The 24,558-nt window shown below is 36.6% G+C and overlaps 1 protein-coding gene across 4 annotated transcripts in view; it reads right to left on the bottom strand.

Moving 5' to 3' along the window:
• Positions 1 to 24,558, bottom strand: part of FAM185A (family with sequence similarity 185 member A) — a 78,543-nt gene that overhangs the window by 23,031 nt on the left and 30,954 nt on the right. For 3 of the 4 annotated variants that reach the window (XM_081244108.1, XM_081244110.1, XM_081244109.1), the window contains exons 6-7: positions 6,533 to 6,628; positions 2,505 to 2,639 (exon numbers count right to left, since the gene is read on the bottom strand). In XM_081244108.1, coding sequence (XP_081100234.1) covers positions 2,505 to 2,639; positions 6,533 to 6,628 — 231 coding nt within the window. The remainder of the gene's footprint in view (positions 1 to 2,504; positions 2,640 to 6,532; positions 6,629 to 24,558) is intronic. The other variant, XM_081244111.1, reaches the window with a different exon arrangement.

Below are 24,558 nucleotides of genomic sequence, written 5' to 3'. Positions count from 1 at the left end.
CCCTGGACCAACTTCACCCACCAGGGGGCAGACACTAAAACCAAGAAGAACTACAATCCTAAAGCCTGAGGAATGGAGACCACAAACAGAGGAAGTTAAACAAAATGAGATGGCAGAGAAATAGGTCACAGACGAAGGAAGAAGATAAAACCACGGAAGAAAAACTAAGTGAAGCAGAGATAGGCAATCTACCTGAAAAAGAATTCAGAAGTAATGATAGTAAACATGATCCAAGATCTCGGGAAATGAATGGTGCACAGACTGAGGATACAAGAAATGTTTAATAAAGAGCTAAAAGCTTTAAAGAGCAAACAGAAATGAACAATACAATAACTGAAGTGAAAAACACGCTAGAAGGAATCAATAGCAGAAAAAATAAGGCAGAAGACCGAATAAGTGAGCTGGAAGACAGATTGGTAGAAATCACTGCTGCCGAACGGAACAAAAGAAAAAAAATGAAAAGAAATAAAGACAATCTCAGACACCTCTGGGACAACATTAAATGCATGAACATTTGCATCATAGGGGTCCCAAAAGGAGAAGAGAGAGAGAAAGGGACTGAGAAAATATCTGAAAAGATAATAGCTGAGAACTTCCCTAACATGGGAAAGGAAACACTCACTCAAGTCCAGGAATCACAGAGTCCCATACAGGATTAACCCAAGGAAGAACACACTGAGACACCTATTAATCAAATTGACAATAATTAAAGACAAAGAGAAAATTAAAAAAATTTTTTTAAATATTAAAAGATAAGGGAAAAGCAACAAATAACATACAAGGGAATCCCCATACGGTTATCAGCTGATTTTTCAGCAGAAACTCTTCAGACCAGAAGGGGAGTGGCATGATATACTTAAGATACATATGTTCAGATTTGATAGAGAAATCAAAAGCTTTACAGACAGGCAAAAGTTAAGAGAATTCAGTGCCACTAGATCAGCTTTGCAACAAATGCTAAAGGAACTTCTATATGCAGAAAAGGCCACAATTAGAAACAAGAAAACTAACAAATGGGAAAGGCAAACATAGAATAAAGGTAGGAAATCATCCACACACACATGATATCAAAACCAGCAATCGTGAGAAGAGGACAGTACAAATTCAGGATATTGGAAATGCATTTGAAACTAAGAGACCAGAAACTTAAAACAATCTTGTATATATACATAGATTGCTATATCAAAACCTCATGGTAATTTCAATGTCCTTCTCAATGTCATTCTGGTTAAGATTTTAAAAAGTTTGCCAGCATTAATTTTTTTTACTATATAAATATATTATCTATACCATAAATATTTTTTTAAAGTAGTATCAGCCATTAATACATCCACAGGTAATTAGAAAAAATGTGGAAAAGCTCTTCACATTTCTGGAACTGAGAATTTGTACTAAAAGGTCAGGTCGTACTAAAAGAGCAAGTTTACAATGCGCATAATACCAAACCAAACTCCTATTTATTATAATCATACAAAATTAACTTTATATCTTACACTGTAATATATGTATTTACAGTTGGCCCTTGAACAACACAGGTTTGAACTATGTGAATCCACTTATACACAGATTTTTTCAATAAATACGTAAGACAGTACTACACGATCTGCAGTTGGTTGAATCTACAGATGTGGAACCACAAATATGGAGGGCTGACTGCAAAGTTACAGGTGGATTTTTGACTGCCCTGGGGCAGGGGACCAGTGCCCCTAACCCCCTGTAGTTCAAGGGTCAACTGTAGTTGACTTTCAAGTCCAAGAATTAGAAAGCAGCTGTGCCAAAAAAGAAAAAAAAAAATTAATGGTTTTCAGATTTTTGATTATGGTAAAAAACACATAAAATAAAATTTACCATTTTAACTACTTTTAAGTTTACAGTTTAGTAGTGTTAAGTATATTCATATTGTTGTGCAATAGATCTCCAGAACTTTTTCATCTTGCAAAACTGAAACTTCACACCGGCTGAACAACTCATTTTCCTCTCCCCCTACTTTGTTTCCTTAGATATCTTGTATAAATGCAATCATACATTATTTGTCTTTTTTGTGATTGGCTTATTTCACTTAGCATAGTGTCCTCAAGGTGCATCCATGTTGTAGCATGTGACAGGATTTCCTTCCTTTTTAAGGCTGAACAGTATTCCGTTGGATGTTTATATATTACATTTCATTTTTGCTTTCATCCATCAGTAGACATTTGGGGTGCTTCTACCTCTTGGCTACTGTGAATAATGCTGCTATGAATATGAGTGTGCAAATATCTCTTTGATAGGGAAGTTTTTCAAATAAATTTTATCCAATGACTATTCACTATCTAGGAATAGTGAGTGCTTCAAACTAAATGTCTGCAATTGTGTTACTGATAAGCAGTTGGAAGAAAAAAGTGTCAAACACCAACATGTGACATTAGAAAGGAATAAAGACTAAAACTTCAGTTAAATGTAGCATATTTCTACTCATAGATGGACAATGACTATTCATCTTACATAGCAAAATGCAGCCTCCTTACCAGTAATTATTATACCATCATCTTTATGAGCTTCATCCATTTCTTCAACATGGACTTCTGAGTTCACATCAATCTCTTTCCCTGATAACTGTAAATAAGCTTGAAGAGAAGATGCAACCTTGACAAGAACAGATCCTGTGATAAATTTAAAGGAGAGCTTATTAATGCAAAGAAATAAAAAGTACTAGAGCCTATTATAAAAAATGATTGAACAGGTAGCATTGCTCTTGATACACTGTCTTTACTCATCAGCTTATTTTATTTAAATAGCTGTACCTTTTCCTTACTCCCGGTATTCCCAAGGCATTCGCAGTATCTTCTGTCAAGAATATGAGTCATTAGGACATCATGAACTACTATTTCTCTTTTTGCCAACAGCCCTAGTCAGCTCATCCAATACCAGAAAAGTGAAGTTTAATACACATGCAGCTTATAGACAGAATTTACCATTAATTGAGCATTTACTAAGAGCCAAACACCTTCACTATATTATCTTCTAATTTCTCTCTCAACTTTATGAGGTATTATTATAATTCCGATTTTACAGATAAGAACTTGCTCAAGTTTCCACTACAGCTACTGCTGGAATCAAGATCCACTTCGGTGACAACAAACCTATGCTCTTAACCACTGTCGTGTTTCATACACTGCTACCTCATTGTATTACAGAACTTGTAAGCTCACTGATCATTATAATACAACCAGAACCCTGAGTTCTTGTGCTTTCAGTGGTACCTTGTTTGGTTGGGGGTGTGGAGAGGGCGATAACAAAAATTTATTTAAATTTCAACTGACTAACGTTTCTTTTTAATGGATTACAGACTTTTTGGGTACCTGAAGCAAGACACTCAACTTTATTTCATCTACAATCTTACAATAATTCAACTTCTAAAGGACGAAATAAGAAAAAGTAGTCTGTTAGGAAGGAATCATTTTTCAAAACAATTATGTGGTTTGCAGTGCAAAATCACCAGTACACTCTTGTTTCAGGAGTTTTTCTTTCTCTATTTCTCATGTATCAAATAAATAAGAGAGGCCTTTCCCATAAAACAGTCACCCCAACTCTGTGGACAAAGATGGTCAGGATGACATCCATTGTGAATGTTGTAAAGATTCCTTTTAGAAGGCATTGATTTATGGGTCTTTGTGTGCTTTCTAGTTTGGTTAACATAAGCTTAAGTTTCACTAAATAATTCCATATCTTCTCAGCCTTTCTAATGGGAGCTGGAAATCTGGGGTTAAGACTGATGAAGTTTCATATTTACTACTCAAAAAGGGGGGAAGAAAGCACATAACTACAATTGGTTTATCTTATTTAAAAAACAAATTGCTTCTCAGGGTTTAAATGTAAACTACTAACAGGAGTTGCCCATAAAAACAGATATGAGAGCTTTAGGAAAATACAAAACAAAAACAAACCTGGAAAATGTCAGGAAGAATAGAAGATACATGTTTTTTCTACCAAACATACTTTAAAAAGTAGAAAATAACAGATTTTAAAAACTTTTTCTAGGACATTATCTCTAAATACATCAAATATAATAATTTTATGAATATCTTTCTTTTCTGTTCTTAAATAAGGGATCTTAAATCTGTCAGAGTTTTAAAAATGTTAAGCAATGCAGATAGTTCTATCCCCATCTCTCTCCACATCCTTAAAAGCAAAAACTATCACTATTAAAACTCCACTCCTATTTGTGAATGAAGAATTCTCATGACTTGAAAGCTTTCCCAAATGTCCCATCTCTAAGACTATCTTCTTTAGAAAGGAGAGCTCCTGTATGTCTTCAACCTCTTTTCACTTCAAAAACTGCTTCACGGTTATTGACATCAATACCATTTTTTAAAAATTAAAAAGTGAACTAATACTAACAACAGCATCATTTATTGAAGGGATACTATATATTAAGATTAGTGGCTTTATCAAGGACAATTTTTAAGTGGAAAAGTCAGTACTCAGATGCAGTTCTGACTCTCAAGCCATAACACAGCCTTTCTGAATGAATGAATAAGGTCACTATGTTAAGTTTCATAGGAAGAGAGGAAACAAGCATTGTGACATTTTTTCACTTGGCAAAACGGCCATAGGAGCTGAAAGGACAGCCTAAGAGACTCAAGTAGCTGGCTCTTAAACCCTACAGCAAGACAGTGGCAGAGTTGGAAAGGACTCCAGATGTCTTTACTATTAAGCAGTAGAATCCTGAATGGGCCTCCCTGGTGGCGCAGTGGTTGAGAGTCCGCCTGCCGATGCAGGGGATGCGGGTTCGTGCCCCGGTCTGGGAGGATCCCATGTGCCGCGGAGCGGCTGGGCCCGTGAGCCATGGCCGCTGGGCCTGCGCGTCCGGAGCCTGTGCTCCGCAACGGGAGAGGCCACAACAGTGAGAGGCCCGCATACCGCAAAAAGAAAAAAAAAAAAAAAAAAAAAAAAAAAAAAAAAAAAAGAATCCTGAATAACTTTCCATCACTCCAGAAAGTTACTGTTCCCAAGTGTAGTGAGAATTAGAGACCTGAATTAAGACAGAAATCTTTGTTTCCAGTTATCTTTAAGCTCCTGCCAGTATCATGGTCCCAAGAGGAGAAAACACAAAATTGTAATCCCAATCAAATCTTGCAACATCATATGCTATTTCAATAAGTTACTGGAACAACAATCCAAATAATAGTTAAAAATAATTCAAGTGGATGAAGATTAGCAATGCCTTTTGTTTGTTTTGTTTTACTTTTTTGCCCATCCATACAAAACAGGAAATAATTTTCATGTAAGAGCTGCTATTCAAAACTTTGCTTTTACTCTGTTACTAGTTACGTTAAATGTAGTAATGTTTATTCTCCTTGGGTCTTCATAATACAAGAATGCAATTATATGACTTTCTTTGACATTTACAAAATACCCTGAAGAGTATTATTGAAGCTCTTAGAAATTTAGTGAGAACATAATATTATCCTATTTAAAAGGAAAAAAAATATGATCTTGAGAAATCAAAAAATACCTGTGTCTCAGCAATAACTTCAGTTTCAGACGTCTGTGTTTGTAGTTTTATTTTGACATTGACAAGAGAGCCTCACTGGACAAAAAGCTATTAAAAAGTGTTAAAACTTTAAATTTTAAAGTATTTAAAATTTAAACTTTAAGGTTTAAAGTATTTAAACTTTGCCAACATGGCAAAGAAATTACTAACAGCAGGAACAACTGGTCTCTGTAGAGGTTTTTTCCTTGTTATACACATAGCCTTGTTCTGGCCCATGTGCAAGAGCGTCCAGACTTTCTCTAAAAAATTTTTTATACAGAGCTATGGTTCTTAACTTTCTGAACCCAGGTCACTTAAGCCACTATAGCCAAGCTACTCCAAGTACCCAAGTCACTTGCCAGCATGCACATGTACATCTATGTACATGCATGCACACAAAGACTTGTATATTCAGCCTTCAGATGATTAAAAAGTGTATAATTATTAATGAAAGACTTGGACTCTTAGAATAAGCTATTTGTATTAGAAATAAGATTACAGAAAGAGACACATCATAAGCCTGATACTACAAGAGACTAAGTCAATAATCACTTTACAGGACCTTTTGGTGATACCTTTATTGCAGGATCACGCTTTTAAAAGTATTACTCTAGAGTAATGGCCTGAGAAGGTCCTCTTATAAGTTAGTAGGAAAGCTTCCAAAAGAATGTATGAGAGCACTTTCCCTCCAAAGAATATTCTACTTCCAACATAAAACTAAACTGAAAAAACCCAAACACTAACACTAAAAAATTCCACGATAAGAGTCAATAAATTACAACATTTTTGTTTGTATTACAAAAGGAAAGATAGTCTTCATGGCCATCTGTTCCAAAAGTTTCAAAGATCACTGGTCTGGAGGGCTAGTATTCCACTCTTTAAATCAGGTTCTAACAGAGAAAAATTTTATTGAAATCTCTATGTCAGTGTAGATAAGATAATTTGACCATCTGTTTCCTGAATGTTACATAAAACCTTCCTTACACCATATGTCAAAATAAAACATTCTACTTAGCTAACCTTTATGGGATTTCAATTCCACTTTTCCCAGTTGGCTGACATAAACATCTATGGCACCCTGATAAGTCGAGGCATTTAGACATCCAGAAGACGAATCTAGGAGGAAGGAAGAACCATAAGCATAATCGTCTTATTTAAGTAACTGTAATTATAAACTTGAAATAAAAGGCTCTACTTCAGCATTAGGATAAGGAGCTAAGAGTCCTCCAAGGTTTTGTATTTTCCTTATAACTATACCATCTTTTGCTTTAAAATGAAAACAGAATCAGCAATCTAGAAATCTACAGCTGGATAACTAATAAGAAAATCCCTATGCTTGTAGTAATCTCCAAAACTTAACTCTAAACATGTTTACTCTAAAACCTAATGTGTAGGAAGGACAGTACACAAGCAATGACAGCCAAGACCATTAAGCACCACTGATACATTTAGTTTATTATCAACTTTCAATATTTACTAAAGAACTCTATTTCACGTACAGTCACGTATAAGTAGTAGCAAAGTTAACAAAAATCAAAACTCTTATATTTTCTCCTTTTAGCAAATTTGCTAGTAATAAAAAGTGCAGCTAATAGTGAAAGATTACTCTAGATAAGGTTTTGTTGCATTTCTTAGAAGGACAGAGATGGGGGGGGAGGGAAGGAATGACCTGAAAAGTGGGAGAAGCTTGTTAATCTCTAAATATTTCAAGTTTCTGGAATTGAACAGATTATCTTTAAGTCAGGGGAAGAAAATTACAATTAAGGTGGTCCTGATTTGACACTCAAATTTCCCTATGTCAACACTGAACCCAGTTTTTAATCAGCCAACATTTCAAGTTCCAGGGAAAGCTGACAGTCAGATAAAGAAGAGAATTATGTTGAAGAGTCAGTGCTAGGTAGCTTCTCCTTCTTCCTCCTCTCCCACAGCAACAGAACTTTCAGCTCAATATTCTATCTGATTGCCCTGAAAAGAGCAAAGCATATTTTTTTAGAGAGATCTCTTAAAAAGCATATTTTATCAGGAGGTTTTATTACTTCAAAGTAGAAACCAAGTAGGAAGTATGGTGAAAATAATGCCAAAAATTACATTGTACTTTTTGCAAAATGTGAAGGAAAAAAACATTTGTACACTCACAAAGGAGCCAATATTCTTCTTTACAATAAATGTTAAATGACTCTAAACAAAGACAAAAACTTGAGAAGAAACTGCTTAAAATGTGACTTCAAGATAATTTATAATAATTTATCTCTAACCTATAATCAAAATGCCATTTATGGGATCCAGTGTATTTAATTTTTGAGTGTCAAAACCGAACACTGAAGCTGGGAAGTTAAGTCACTGGATATAAATGACAGAATAGCTGGACAAGGATGAATATTTCTCTTCTCAGGCACCAAGAGAAACTCCTTTAAAAATCTCTTACTACATCCTAAACAAGTCAAGTAAAAATATATTACGGTAAAAAAATGTGAACTACAAAGTGTCTATTATCCCAAATTGAACAAAGTAAAATATTTGAAACAACAGTTTAATTTCTTGCTTTCTCTAGGGGGAAAAAACCCACAAGATTTTTATATGGTTCATAAACAATACTTTTTATTTCTTTTCCTCTTCACATGGGACATAAACAACACCTAAATAATTATATCCTAAGCCACTAATTAATTACATCCTCATGTTATCAGTCTTGAGCTCTAATCATGGCCCATCCACTGGAGGCTGTCAAAAAAATTAAAACTCAAGATGTGTTTTCAAAGGAGAAAGCAAAGGTGGTATTTTAAAAGCTATATAGCAAGAAAAATACTAATTTTCTTTTGTATTCTATAATACAAATGATTGGAAAGAAAAATTAATTATCAAGAGTCAAATTAAGGCTTCATTCACAGAATTTCATTTTTTGGAGACTCACAATACAGAAAAATCCTATTATAGCTCTTGGAGGAAGACTTAAGGGAAATATGCATTACAGATTAAGAAGTAAACAGAAAATTATTAGTCCAGACAGTGACTGGAATAAACTCCCACAAAGAGTTTTCTATCACCACAATTTTGGACAAAGATTTTGTTCATCTGACAGAGACCACTGAGTTTTCCTGGACAATTACACAGACAAAAGAGAAAAACTGATGTCAACTACCAGCTAAAACAACATATAATCAAATAAACAGATATTTGTGATATGTACTCTGCTATAAGCAAAGAATAACAGCTAAGCTCAAAAGGCTAAAATTCCAAACTTTTCTATTTTCCTTCAGATAAAGGGAGAATTCTCTTGAAATTGTTCAAGCATGTTCAGAAAATTCTTCTGAATTTTTATAATTTCACCTCAAGTGTCAACACGTAGGTAACTAAGGGACACCAACACAAAAGATATTTCTTGATTTCTGCAACTTGATTCCTACATTTCCAAAGCTACATTAATTGCAAGAACAAGGAACAAGTTTTATATATAGGATGTAAAGGATTTGCAAAGGCAGAATTTTAAGGTCACTTCAAGGAAAGTTTTCTAAATTAATGTCCTGCCTAGGTATTCTATGTTAGGGAGATAGCATATAGGAGGCTGGGCTTATGAGAGACACACAAGGCAACCCCTACTGCTCCCCACACCCCCAAAAAAACCTATGAAGATATTCTTTTTTAAAAGATATAATTACCAGTATACAGCTTCTGGCAGTGCCTTCCAAAAGAGGCAACATAGGGCAGGGAAAGTAAAGCTGGGTGAGCAACTTCTATTCCACCATTATCTACTATCAAGCTCTGCTTTCTCCTGTTGACTTTTTTTAAATGGAAGATGACCAGGTATTCCAGAAGATATTATTTTTAAAAATATGAATCTAGGGAAAATCAGGGTTTTGACATACATAATCAAATTTTTTATAGCACTTCAGCTTCTAAGAGACTACTATATGTATTATGGAAATTAGGAAGAACAGGGTTTTGGGATGTAGGTTAGAATATATTTACAGGGGCTTCCCTGGTGGCGCAGTGGTTGAGAATCTACTTGCTAATGCAGGGGACACGGGTTCGAGCCCTGGTCTGGGAGGATCCCACATGCCGCGGAGCTACTAGGCCCGTGAGCCACGACTACTGAGCCTGCGCGCCTGGAGCCTGTGCTCCGCAACGAGAGAGGCCGCGACAGTGAGAGGCCCACGCACCGTGATGAAGAGTGGCCCCCACTTGCCACAACTAGAGAAAGCCCTCGCACAGAAACGAAGATGCAACACAGCAAAAAAATAAATTAATTAATTAAAAAACTCCTACCCCCAACATCTTCTTTAAAAAAAAAAAAAAAAGAATATATTTACAGACTTCCGGGTAAGATGGCGGAAGAGTAAGATGGCGGAAGAGTAAGACGCGGAGATCACCTTCCTCCCCACGGATACACCAGAAATACAGCTACACGTGGAACAACTCCTACAGAACACCTACTGAATGCTGGCAGAAGACCCCAGACCTCCCAAAAGGCAAGAAACTCCCCACATACCTGGGTAGGGCAAAGCGGAGAGATTCCCGCACAGAGGATCGGAGCCGAGCGGCACTCACCAGCCCGAGAGGCTTGTCTGCTCGCCCGCCAGGGCGGGCGGCGCTGGAAGCTGAGGCTCGGGCTTCGGTCAGAGCGCAGGGAAAGGACTGGGGCTGGCGGCGAGAATTCAGCCTGAAGGGGGCTAATGTGCCACAGCTAGCCGGCAGGGAGTCCGGGAAAACTCTGGAGCTGCCGAAGAGGCAAGAGACTTTTTCTTCCCTCTTGGTTTCCTGGTGCGCGAGGAGAGGGGATTAAGAGCGCTGCTTAAAGGGGCTCCACAGACGGGCGCGAGTCACGACAGAAAGCGCGGAGCCCAGTGACGGGCGTGGGACGCTGGGGCTGCTGCTGCCGCTGCCAAGAAGCCTGTGTGCGAGCGCAGGTCACTGTCCACACCGCCCTTCCGGGAGCCTGTGCAGCCCGCCACTGCCGGGGTCCCGGGATCCAGGGGCGGCTTCCCTGGGAGAACGCACGGCGCGCCTCGGGCTGGTGCAACGTCACGCCGAACTCTGCCGCTGCAGGCTCGCCCCGCACTCCGTGCCCCTCCCTCCCGCCCGGCCTGAGTGAGCCAGAGTCCCCGAAGAGGCTGCTCCTTTAACCCTGCCCTGTCTGAGCAAAGAACAGACGCCCTCCGGCGACCTACACGCAGAGGCGGGGCCAAATCCAAAGCTGAGACCCAGGAGCTGTGAGAACAAAGAAGAGAAAGGGAAACCTCTCCCAGCAGCCTCAGAAGCAGCGGATTAAAGCTCCACAATCAACTTGATGTACCCTGCATCTGTGGAATACATGAATGGACAACAAATCATCCCAAATTGAGGAGCCAGGAGTCAGTGCTGTGCCTCTGAGGTGGGAGAGCCAACTTCAGGACACTGGTCCACAAGAGACCTCCCAGCTCCACATAATATCAAACGGCGAAAATCTTCCAGAGATCTCCATCTCAACACCAGCACCCAGCTTCACTCAACGACCAGCAAGCTACAGTGCTGGACACCCTATGCCAAACAACTAGCAAGACAGGAACACAACGCCACCCATTAGCAGAGAGGTGGCCTAAAATCATAAAAAGTCCACAGACACCCCAAAACACACCACCAGACGTGGACCTGCCCACCAGAAAGACAAGATCCAGCCTCATTCACCAGAACACAGGCACTAGTACCTTCCACCAGGAAGCCTACACAACCCACTAAACCAACCTTAGCCACTGGGGACAGACACCAAAAACAACGGGAACTACGAACCTGCAGCCTGCAAAGAGGAGACCCCAAACACAGTAACATAAGCAAAATGAGAAGACAGAAAAACACACAGCAGGAGAAGGAACAAGATAAAAACCCACCAGACCTAACAAATGAAGAGGTAATAGGCAGTCTACCTGAAAAAGAATTCAGAATAATGATGGTAAAGATGATCCAAGATTCTATTTCCCAGATCCAAAATCTTGGAAATAGAATAGACAAAATGCAAGAAACAGTTAACAAGGACCTAGAAGAACTAAAGATGAATCAAGCATCGATTAAAAACACAATACATGAAATAAAAAATACTCTAGATGGGATCAGTAGCAGAATAACTGAGGCAGAAGAACGGATAAGTGAGGTGGAAGATAAAATAGTGGAAATAACTGCTGCAGAGCAAGATAAAGAAAAAAGAATGAAAAGAACAGAGGACAGTCTCAGAGACCTCTGGGACAACATTAAACGCACCAACATTCGAATTATAGGGGTTCCAGAAGAAGAAGAGAAAAAGAAAGGGACTGAGAAAATATTTGAAGAGATTATAGTTGAAAACTTCCCTAATATGGGAAAGGAAATAGATAATCAAGTCCAGGAAGCACAGAGAGTCCCATACAGAATAAATCCAAGGAGAAATACGCCAAGACACATATTAATCAAACTGTCAAAAATTAAACACAAAGAAATCATATTAAAAGCAGCAAAGCAAAAACAACAAATAACACACAAGGGAATCCCCATCAGGATAACAGCTGATCTATCAGCAGAAACTCTACAAGCCAGAAGGGAGTGGCAGGACATAATTAAAGTGATGAAGGAGAAAAACCTGCAACCAAGATTACTCTACCCAGCAAGAATCTCATTCAGATTTGATGGAGAAATTAAAACGTTTACAGACAAGCAAAAGCTGAGAGAGTTCAGCACCACCAAACCAGCTTTACAACAAATGCTAAAGGAACTTCTCTAGGGAAGAAACACAACAGAAGGAAAAGACCTACAATAACGAACCCAAAACAATTAAGGAAATGGGAATAGGAACATACATATCGATAATTACCTTAAATGTAAATGGACTAAATGCTCCCACCAAAAGACACAGATTGGCTGAATGGATACATAAACAAGAGCCATATATATGCTGTCTACAAGAGACCCACTTCAGACCTAGAGACACATACAGACTGAAAGTAAGGGGATGGAAAAAGATATTCCATGCAAATGGAAACCAAAAGAAAGCTGGAGTAGCAATTCTCATATCAGACAAAATAGACTTTAAAATAAAGACTACTAGAAGAGACAAAGAAGGACACTACATAATGATCAAGGGATCGATCCAAGAAGAAGATATAACAATTGTAAATATTTATGCACCAAACATAGGAGCACCTCAATACATAAGGCAAATACTAACAGCCATAAAAGGAGAAATCGACAGTAACACACTCATAGTAGGGGACTTTAACACCCCACTTTCACCAATGGACAGATCTTCCAAAATGAAAATAAATAAGGAAACACAAGCTTTAAATGATACATTAAACAAGATGGACTTAATTGATATTTATAGGACATTCCATCCAAAAACAACAGAATACACATTTTTCTCAAGTGCTCATGGAACATTCTCCAGGATAGATCATATCTTGGGTCACAAATCAAGCCTTGGTAAATTTAAGAAAATTGAAATTGTATCAAGTGTCTTTTCTGACCACAATGCTATGAGACTAGATATCAATTACAGGAAAAGAGCTGTAAAAAATACAAACACATGGGGCTTCCCTGGTGGCGCAGTGGTTGGGAGTCCGCCTGCTGATGCAGGGGACATGGGTTCATGCCCTGGTCCGGGAAGATCCCACATGCCGCAGAGCGGTTAGGCCCGTGGGCCATGGCCGCTGGGCCTGCGCGTCCGGAGCCTGTGCTCCGCAATGGGAGAGGCCACAACAATGAGAGGCCTGCGTACCGCAAAAAAAAAAAAAAAAAAAAAAAAAAAAATACAAACACATGGACGCTAAACAATACACTACTTAATAACGAAGTGATCACTGAAGAAATCAAAGAGGAAATTAAAAAATACCTAGAAACAAATGACAATGGAGACACGACGACCCAACACCTATGGGATGCAGCAAAAGCAGTTCTAAGAGGGAGGTTTATAGCAATACAATCCCACCTTAAGAAACAGGAAACATCTCGAATAAACAACCTAACCTTGCACCTAAAGCAATTAGAGAAAGAAGAACAAAAACATGCCAAAGTTAGCAGAAGGAAAGAAATCATAAAAATCAGATCAGAAATAAATGAAAAAGAAATGAAGGAAACGATAGCAAAGATCAATAAAACTAAAAGCTGGTTCTTTGAGAAGATAAACAAAATTGATAAACCATTAGCCAGACTCATCAAGAAAAGAAGGGAGAAGACTCAAATCAATAGAATTAGAAATGGAAAAGGAGAAGTAACAACTGACACTGCAGAAATACAAAAGATCATGAGAGATTACTACAAGCAACTCTATGCCCATAAAATGGACAACCTGGAAGAGATGGACAAATTCTTAGAAATGCACAACCTGCCAAGACTGACTCAGGAAGAAATAGAAAATATGAATAGACCAATCACAAGCACTGAAATTGAAACTGTGATTAAAAATCTTCCATCAAACAAAAGCCCAGGACCAGATGGCTTCACAGGCGAATTCTATCAAACATTTAGAGAAGAGCTAACACCCATCCTTCTCAAACTCTTCCAAACAATATCAGAGGAAGGAACACTCCCAAACTCATTCTACGAGGCCACCATCACCTTGATACCAAAACCAGACAAGGATGTCACAAAGAAAGAAAACTACAGGCCAATATCACTGATGAACATAGATGCAAAAATCCTCAACAAAATACTAGCAAACAGAATCCAACAGCACATTAAAAGGATCATACACCATGATCAAGTGGGGTTTATTCCAGGAATGCAAGGATTCTTCAATATACGCAAATCAATCAGTGTGATACACCATATTAACAAGTTGAAGGAGAAAAACCATATGATCATCTCAATAGATGCAGAGAAAGCTTTTGACAAAATTCAACACCCATTTATGATAAAAACCCTGCAGAAAGTAGGCATAGAGGGAACTTTCCTCAACATCATAAAGGCCACATATGACAAACCCACAGCCAACATTGTCCTCAATGGTGAAAAACTGAAACCATTTCCACTAAGATCAGGAACAAGACAAGGCTGCCCACTCTCACCACTCTTATTCAACATAGTTTTGGAAGTTTTAGCCACAGCAATCAGAGAAGAAAAGGAAATAAAAGGAATCCAAATGGGAAAAGAAGAAGTAAAACTGTCACTGTTTGCAGATGACATGATACTATACATAGAGAATCCTAAAGATGCTACCGAAAAACTACTAGAGCTAATCAATGAATTTGGTAAAGCAGCAGGATACAAAATTAATGTACAGAAATCTCTGGCATTCCTGTACACTAATGATGAAAAATCTGAAAATGAAATCAAGAAAACACTCCCATTTACCACTGCAACAAAAAGAATAAAATATCTAGGAATAAACCTACCTAAGGAGACAAAAGACCTGTATGCAGAAAATTATAAGACACTGATGAAAGAAATTAAAGATGATACAAATAGATGGAGAGATATACCATGCTCCTGGACTGGAAGAATCAATATTGTGAAAATGACTCTACTACCCAAAGCAATCTACAGATTCAATGCAATCCCTATCAAACTACCACTGGCATTTTTCACAGAACTAGAACAAAAAATTTCAAAATTTGTTTGGAAAAACAAAAGACCCCGAATAGCCAAAGCAATCTTGAGAACGAAAAACGGAGCTGGAGGAATCAGGCTCCCTGACTTCAGACTATACTACAAAGTTACAGTAATCAAGACAGTGTGGTACTGGCATAAAAACAGAAAGATAGATCAGTGGATCAGGATAGAAAGCCCAGAGATAAACCCACGCACATATGGCCAACTTATCTTTGATAAAGGAGGCAGGAATGTACAGTGGAGAAAGGACAGCCTGTTCAATAAGTGGTGCTGGGAAAACTGGACAGGGACATGTAAAAGTTTGAGATTAGATCATTCCCTAACACCATACACAAAAATAAGCTCAAAATGGATTAAAGACTTAAATGTAAGGCCAGAAACTATCAAACTCTTAGAGGAAAACATAGGTAGAACACTCTATGACATAAATCACAGCAAGATCCTTTTGGACCCACCTCCTAGAGAAATGGAAATAAAAACAAAGATAAACAAATGGGACCTAATGAAACTTCAAAGCTTCTGCACAGCAAAGGAAACCATAAACAAGACCAAAAGACAACCCTCAGAATGGGAGAAAATATTTGCAAATGAAGCAACTGACAAAGGATTAATCTCCAAAATTTATAAACAGCTCATGCAGCTCAATAGCAAAAAAACAAACAACCCAATCCAAAAATGGGCAGAAGACTTAAATAGGCATTTCTCCAAAGAAGATATACAGACTGCCAACAAACACATGAAAGAATGCTCAACATCATTAATCATTAGAGAAATGCAAATCAAAACTACAATGAGATATCATCTCACACCAGTCAGAATGGCCATCATCAAGAAATCTAGAAACAATAAATGCTGGAGAGGGTGTGGAGAAAAGGGAACACTCTTGCACTGCTGGTGGGAATGTGAATTGGTACAGCCACTATGGAGAACAGTATGGAGGTTCCTTAAAAAACTACAAATAGAACTACCATATGACCCAGCAATCCCACTACTAGGCATATACCCTGAGAAAACCATAATTCCAAAAGAGACATGTACCAAAATGTTCATTGCAGCTCTATTCACAATAGCCCGGAGCTGGAAACAACCTAAGTGTCCATCATCGGATGAATGGATAAAGAAGATGTGGCACATATATACAATGGAATATTACTCAGCCATAAAAAGAAACGAAACTGAGCTATTTGTAATGAGGTGGATAGACCTAGAGTCTGTCATACAGAGTGAAGTAAGTCAGAAAGAGAAAGACAAATACCATATGCTAACACATATATACGGAATTAAAAAAAAAAAAAAAAGTCATGATGGACCTAGGGGCAAAACGGGAATAAAGACACAGACCTACTTGAGAATGGACTTGAGGATATGGGGAGGGGGAAGGGTAAGCTGTGACAAAGTGAAAGAGAGGCATGGACATATATACACTACCAAATGTAAGGTATATAGATAGTGGGAAGCAGCCGCAGAGCACAGGGAGATCAGCTCGGTGCTTTGTGACCGCCTGGAGGGGTGAGATGGGGAGGGTGGGAGGGAGGGAGATGCATGAGGGAAGGGATGTGGGAACAGATGTATATGTATGACTGATTCACTTTGTTATAAAGCAGAAACTAATTTAAAAAATTAAAAAAAAAAAAAGAATATGTTTACAAAATCCAAGTGACTGATGAGATTACCTAAGAAGCTAATCAATTATATTATCTAAACTAGAATTAAAGGACCATAATTACACATATTCTTCTTAAAGGAATCATGGAGATGACACCATCTATTTTCCTGAAATCAGATAGTATAATACCTAAATCACCTCTAGTCTCATAATATCCCAATTTGATACTATTATATGGCCTTTTCTCTATATCTATTCCAATATTTTGAAGCCTCTGCTAATCTAACAAATTTCCCTCTCAGGTACCTAAATCACTTTTTGTTTCTTTGTAATTGTTTTGCTTCTACTGATCTCAATTTCTCAAAATCCAAGTTACTCAACTGACTTTGATTAGGGTGTCATGATTTGCAGAGTTGCCTTCAACTTTCTCCAGCAGATCTTTTACTCTAAGGAAAACACAAACCAATCAATCAAGAAATTTCAAATAAACATTACCCACTTGTCATCTTTGGGATTAAGGCATCAAACCCCAAATTTCTCCAGAATCATAACAATAGTGGTTTTTAGACTCTACAGCAGGGTCGCCAAATTAGAGCCCCGCTCTTGTTTTTCTTAATAAAGTATTATTGTAACACAGACACAACTATTTGTTCGTATATTGTCAATGGCTGCTTTCATGTTAAAGTGAGAGAGGTGCATAGTACAGATAGACCGTGTTGCTTACAAAGTTTAAAAATTTTACTATCTGGCCTTTTATAGATAAAATCTGCTGTTCCTAGAGCAAAACATTTTGTTTTGAGCTTTTTTTCCCCCCAAAAAAACAAAATGTAAAATTTGATTCTATTTAAGACAAAGAGATTTACGAATGAAACCAGCCCTTTTTTCTAAGGCTTCAGTAATGTACAGATAGGTATACAATTCTTGCTTATAGAAATGAAAAAAGTTGTTGTCTTAAGGTAGTTCAAGCTTTTCATTGACCCTGCCTGCTTACTATTTTCTAGGGGTAATAGAGTTGCTTCCATCCAATTTACTAAAGTGAGAAACAGCACATCACCAAGTAGATAACTAGGACTTTGCTGACTTGCTTAAAGATTATGTCAACTTTCTGTTTATTTGTTTAACCTCTTAAGCAGTATGCTATTATTAAACAAAAAATTTAGCAATGTTTTTTGACTTATGAAAGAGCTCGAGTGGGTTCTTGAAAAATTGTATGGCATATCCTGATCCAGTTGTCAGTAGAAATGGGATGTATTCCCACAAATCAGTGACTTAGGTCCAGATATATTCAAAGGAAGAAACCTATCACAGGATCTAAACAGCTTTGATTTCTATATAAATTTTGGATGATTTCTGCTGTGCTCCTCTCTCACTTCCTCTCCCATTCTCTTTCCCTCCCTTCTTTTTCTGAATTAATGCTTAATATAAAAATATACATAATACTTTGAAATGATAGTACAATGTTTTACTCTTTTTTATTCATTTAATAAAATGTCAGGAATATCTTTCTATATTGTATACTATAGAGCTAGGTTATTGTATTGTTAAAGGCTGAGTAATATTCACTTTATGAATGTACCATACTATAATTATTCTCTTACTGGGAACAACTTAAAATGTACACTCTCTTTTGCTATCATAAACAAAGAGATAAATGCCCTCATGCATATATCTTTATATCCTTACCAGATTTTTCCTTGAGATAAAGTTCTAAAAGGGGAAGTGCTAGAGCAAAGCAAATGTAGATACTTCCAATTCTGATATACGTTTCCAAACTGACCTACAAAATGGTTGATCAATTCATACTTGAACTAACAACTGATAGGAATCTCTGTTTCACCATAACTTTCTCAACAATGGATATTATCAATGTTTTAAATCATGACTGTTTATATTTAGATGTTTTGGATTAGCAGTAAGGTGGAACAACATTGTACATGTATATGGACTATTTCTCCTGTGAACTGCTTGTTCATGTTTATCCATGCTCCCATCCCACTGACTGTTCCTTTTCTTCTCATTTGTTGTACATACATATGGATGGAGATTTTATATATATGTATCAGATATCTTTCTAGTTTGTTACCTGTCTTTTATTCTGGTTTATATTTTATTCATACAGAAAAGAAAATCAATCAACTCAGAATTATACACCTAATGATAATATCCTTCCAAAAAGAAGGCAAAATGAAGACATTTTTGATGAGAGAAAACTAAGAGAATTTATTGCCAGCAGACTTGGACTGACTATAAGAAATGGTAAGGAAATGATACCACTTGTAAAATCATATTTTCAGGAAGAAATAAAGAGCACTGGAAATGGTAAATAACTAGATAAATATAAAATATTACTTTCCTCTCTTTTAAGTTCTTTAAAATACATATAACAATATAAAGCAAAAGTCATATCAATGAATCAATATTAAGGGATCTATAATATATGTAGATATGATAGCCTATACTATAAAGAACAAGAACAGGTAAATGGATCTATCTGGTTGCAAGTCTTATGCATTTTATAGGAAGTGGCATAATATTAATTCTAAATAGACTGAGAAAAGTTAAATTTCTATATTGAAATCACTGGAAACTCCAATAAAAAATGCAAAAAGGTATAGCTAAAAAGTTAAAAGGAAAATTAAAATGGAATTCTGAAAAATATCCATTTAATGCAAAAGAAGTCAAAAAAAGGGAGGAAGAAACAAAAATAGAAGGGACAAAATAAATAACAAAATGGTAGACCAATACCCAACCATATACCAATACCCAACCATAACAATAATCATATTAAATGCTAATGGACTACACACTCCAATTAAAAGACAGAGAATTCTAGGGACTTCCCTGGTGGCACAGTGGTTAAGAATTCACTTGCCAATGCAGGGGACATGACTTCGATCCCTGGTCTGGGAAGATCCCACATGCTGCGGAGCAACTAAGCCTGTGCGCCACAACTACTGAGCCTGCACTCTAGGGCCCACGAGCCACAACTACTGAGCCCGTGAACCACAACTCCTGCAGCCCGCGTGCCTAGAGCCCGTGCTCCGCAACAAGAGAAGCCACCACAATGAGAAGCCTGTACACCGCATCAAAGAGTAGCCCTGGCTCACCGCAACTGGAGAAAGCCCGCATACAGCAATGAAGACCCAACGCAGCCAAAAATAAGTTAATTTAAAAAAAAAATTTTTAAGACAGAATTCTAAAAATGAGTTTAAAAAAAGCAAGTTCCAACCATATGCTATGTATAAAAGATGCTTTTTAAGCATAAAGACCGATTGAGAGTTAATGGACAGAAAATGATACACCACGCTAACATTCAGCATAAGATAACAAGAGTGCCTTTATTATTATTAACATTAAGCATAAGAAGGAAAGAGTGCCTTTATTATGATTAGACAAAGTAGATTCAAGACAACAAATATTACCTAAGATAAAGAAAGACATTTTATAATGACAAAAGGTTTAATTCATCAGGAAGACATAACAATCATGAATACGTATGTACCTAAATAACAGAGATTCAAAAGCCAAACGTAAAGCTGACAGAATTAGTTGAAAACTTAAACCCCTTCTCTCAGCAACTGATACAACAACTAGAACAACAACAAAAAAATAATTGCCTTACACATCATTTTAAGGGCATGTAGCACTAGGCTAGAACCACAGGCCGGATGATAAAATAAATCATAATAAATGTAAGACAACTGAAATCACACAGAGTATGTTTTCTAACCAGAATGAAATTTAATTAGAAATCAATAAAAACAAGAGATCTAGAAAAATCTTAAATATATGAAAATTAAACAAGAGACTTGTACAGACTGAAGATGAAATCACAAGCAAAATTTAAAATCTTTTTAAATGAATAATAATGAAAAATGCAACATTTCAAAATTGGGGGGATGCACTGCTTAAAAGAACTTATCATTTAAAAACTAATATTGACAAAGCCTAAAATCAATGACCTAACATTTTACCTGAAGAAGCTAGAGAAGAGCAAAGGAAATTCAAGGTAAATAAAAGGAAGAACAAAATAAAGAGCAAAAATCAATAAATGAGAAAACAAACAACAGAGAAATTAACAAAGCGAAAAGTTGGTTCTTTGAAAAGATCAACAAAATTGATAAAGTCTAGCCTCATTAATCAGGAAAAAGAGAATATAAATATCAATATCAGGAATGAAACGGGGGTATCAGTATAGATCCTATAAGCATAAAAATGAGTATAAGGGAATACTACGAACATTATGTGAACAAATTTGACAATTTAATGAAACAGACAAACCCCTTCAAAATACCACTTACCAAAATGTAATACCAGATAAAACAGAAATAGAATAACAGAATATCTATTAACAAAATTTAATTCATTATCAACAACATTCCTACTTGCAAGGAAGCTTTCACTGGTGAATTCTATCTAACATTTAAGGAAGAAATTATACCAATCTTACATAAATTTAGAAAAGAGAAAGGAGGGAATCTATTCAACTTCATTTTAAAAGAACAGCATAATCCTAATAGCAAAACCTACAGAGATTTTACAAAATAAAAAATTACAGATCAACATTCATCATAAACATGAATGCAAAAATCCTTGACAAAATATTAGCAACCCAAATCCAACAATGTATAAAAAGGATAATAAATCATGATTAGGTACAGTTTATCCCAGGAACACAAGGTTGGTTAACATGCAAAAATCTATGTAGTTGATCATACTAATAGCGTAAAAAAAGAATAAAACATGCAATCATTTCAATAAATACAGAAAATGCATTTGACAAAATTCAACAACCATTCATGATCAAAGAAAAGAAAAAAACTTTCAGAAAACTAATAATAAAAAAGAATTTCCTCAGTCCGGTAAAGAACATCTAGAAAAAGCCTGTATAGCTAACATCATACCTAAAAGGTAAAACAATGAATGCATTCCCTGTAATATTGTATACTAGGATTGGGAACAAGAGTAAGGAATCCTACTTTCACCACTACTATTCAATATTGTACTGAAGAACCTAGCTAGTCTAATAAGGCAAAAGAAAAAAAAAGGAATACAGATTGGAAAGAAAGAGGTAAAACTGTATTAATTTGCAAATGTACTGACTGCTTACATAGAAAAGAATTCTGGATTCTAAAAAGTATGCTATTAGAACAAATAAATAAATTTAGCAAGGTCACAAGATATATGGTACATGTATAAAAATCAGTTGTATTTTTTATATACCAGCAGCAGACCATTAGATAATGAAATTTTCTAAAATTCCATTTATAATAGGATCAAAAACACAAATAAATTTAACAAAAGATGTGTCAGACCTCTACACTGGAAACTACAAAACAAGATGACAGAAATTAAAGATATATATAAATGAAGAATTACACTATGTTCATGAATTGAAAGACTCAATTTTTGTGAGTGTCTCCTCTCTTCAAACTGATTCAGTACAATTCCAAATATAATTGCAACTGGATTTTTGGCAAAGAATTGACTAGCTAATTTTAAATTTTATATAGAAAATCAAATTCAAAACACTTTTAAAGAAGAACAGGGACTTCCCTGGTGACACAGTGGTTAAGAGTCTATCTGCCAATGCAGGGCACATGGGTTCGATCCCTGGTCCAGGAAGATCCCACATGCCATGGAGCAACTAAGCCCATGCACCACAACTAATGAGCCAGTGCTCTAGAGCCCATGAGCCACAACTACCGAAGCCCGCGCACCTAGAGCCTGTGCTCCACAGCAAGAGAAGCCACTGCAATAAGAAGCCCACGCACCACAAGGAAGAGTAGCCCCCGCTCGTCGCAACTAGAGAAAGCCTGTACGCAGCAACGAAGACCCAACGCAGCCAAAAGTAAATAAATAAAATAAATAAATTAAAAAAAAGAAGAACAAATTTGGAAAACTACCTATTTTAGAGACTTACTATTTTTTTTTAATTTTATTGAAGTATAGTTGATTTACAATGTTGTGTTAATTTCTGCTGTAAAGTGACTCAGTTTTATATATATATATATATATATATATATATATATTCTTTTCCATTATGGTTTATCACAGGTTATTGAATATAGTTCTCTGTACTATACAGTAGGACCTTGTTGTTTATCCATCCTATATATACTAGTTTACATCTGCTAATCCCAAAGAGACTTACTGTTATAAAGCTACAATAATCAAGACAGTGTGGTACTAGCCTAAGAACTGACAAATAGATCAATGAAACAGGAGAGACAGAACAGAAATAGATCCATACTTATACAGTCATTTGATTTCAGACAAAGATGTGGAAGTAATCCATTGGGGAAAGGAAGTTTTTTCAACAAATGGTGGTGTAAAACTAGGCATCTATATGGGAAAAAATGAATCTTGATTCCTAACTCACAACAAATACGAAAATTAGAGATGGATCAAAGGTAAAAGCAACAATTTTAAAGCTGTTAAAAGAAACAAAGGATAACAGTTTCATGATTGAAGGCAGACAAAGATTTCTAAGGACACAAAAAGCAATAACCATAAAAATAACTGGTAAATTAGACTTCATCAAAATGGAAATCATCTTCTCATCAAAATACACTGTTAAGAAAATAATCAGGCAAGCCACAGACTGAGAGAAAACACAGAAAAACAATATCTGGCAATGGACTTGTTCCTAGGATATATAAAGAACTCCTACAACTCAATAATAAAAAGAAATAACCCAATGGAAAAATGGGCAAAAGATCTGAACAAAACTTCACAAAAGGTACACTAATGACCAATATGCATGTGAGAAAGTGCTGAAGGACGGACCTAGAGATTATCATACTAAGTGAAGTAAGTCAGTGTTGGGAAAACTAGTAAAATGGTCTTCTTCAGGCTTCAGAGGCAGAAGCAGGCCTGATCGACCTGTGACCCTGCCTGGACTGCATGCCAGCTTGCACACCTAACAACTGCTGCTAGCACTTACGATAAGAAAGGGAATGGGTCTTGGAATTTCTTGAGCCCTGGGGACCTGGCCAGTCCCCTGGGGTCTGGAAAATCTTGTGACTCACATGATGAAATTAACAGCATTGTTACAACTGAACCAGAGCTGAATTTCTGAGCAAAAACTGATAATGGTTTGCTGCCTCTAATTATAAACGGAAGCCCCCAGAACTCCAGTCTGAAGTCTCACCTGTGTGGTGGACGTACCACCCAGGACCCTTCCCAATTGGGGCTCCATATTGCTGTTACTTGGGACTTCCCAGCTGCTGTTTGGATCTGGAAGTAGGTGTTGGCCCAATTCGGTGATGTAAATACCCTGTAATGTTTTTCTAATATTCTTATTCTTCTCCTTCTAATGATTTTATATTAAAATTAAGTTAAATCACCTCTCATTAAAGAATTGATTAAAACTTTATTTGTGTGAGACAAGTGGTGATTTTGGCAGCGAATCCAATGAACCTTAAAACCGAAAACAGGCTTTCGGCAAAACAGTCAGAGAAAGACAAATAACATATGATATCACTTTATGTAGAAACTAAAATATGATACAAATGAACTTATTTACAAAGCAGACTCACAGACTTAAGATTACCAAGGGGGAAACGGGGGGAGGGATAAATTAGGAGTCTGGAATGAGCAGATACAAACTACTATACATAAAATAGATAAACTGTATTCACTATCTTGTAATAACCTCTAATGAAAAAAGAATATGAAAAAATATATATGTATAATTGAATCACTTTGCTGTACACCAGAAACACAACATTGTAAATCAACTATACTTCAAAAAAAAAAAAAGTGCTGAACACCATTAGCCATTAGGGAAATGTAAATTAATACCAGAGATATACTACTATCCACATGCCAGAATGGGTAAAAACAAAAAGACTGACAATAATATATGTTGGTAAGGATACGGAGCAAC

Source organism: Mesoplodon bidens (genome assembly GCF_964165515.1).
Source record: "Mesoplodon bidens genome assembly, chromosome: 9".
NCBI classification, from domain to species: Eukaryota; Metazoa; Chordata; class Mammalia; order Artiodactyla; family Ziphiidae; genus Mesoplodon; species Mesoplodon bidens.
This window is presented reverse-complemented; position numbering and strand designations above follow the sequence as displayed.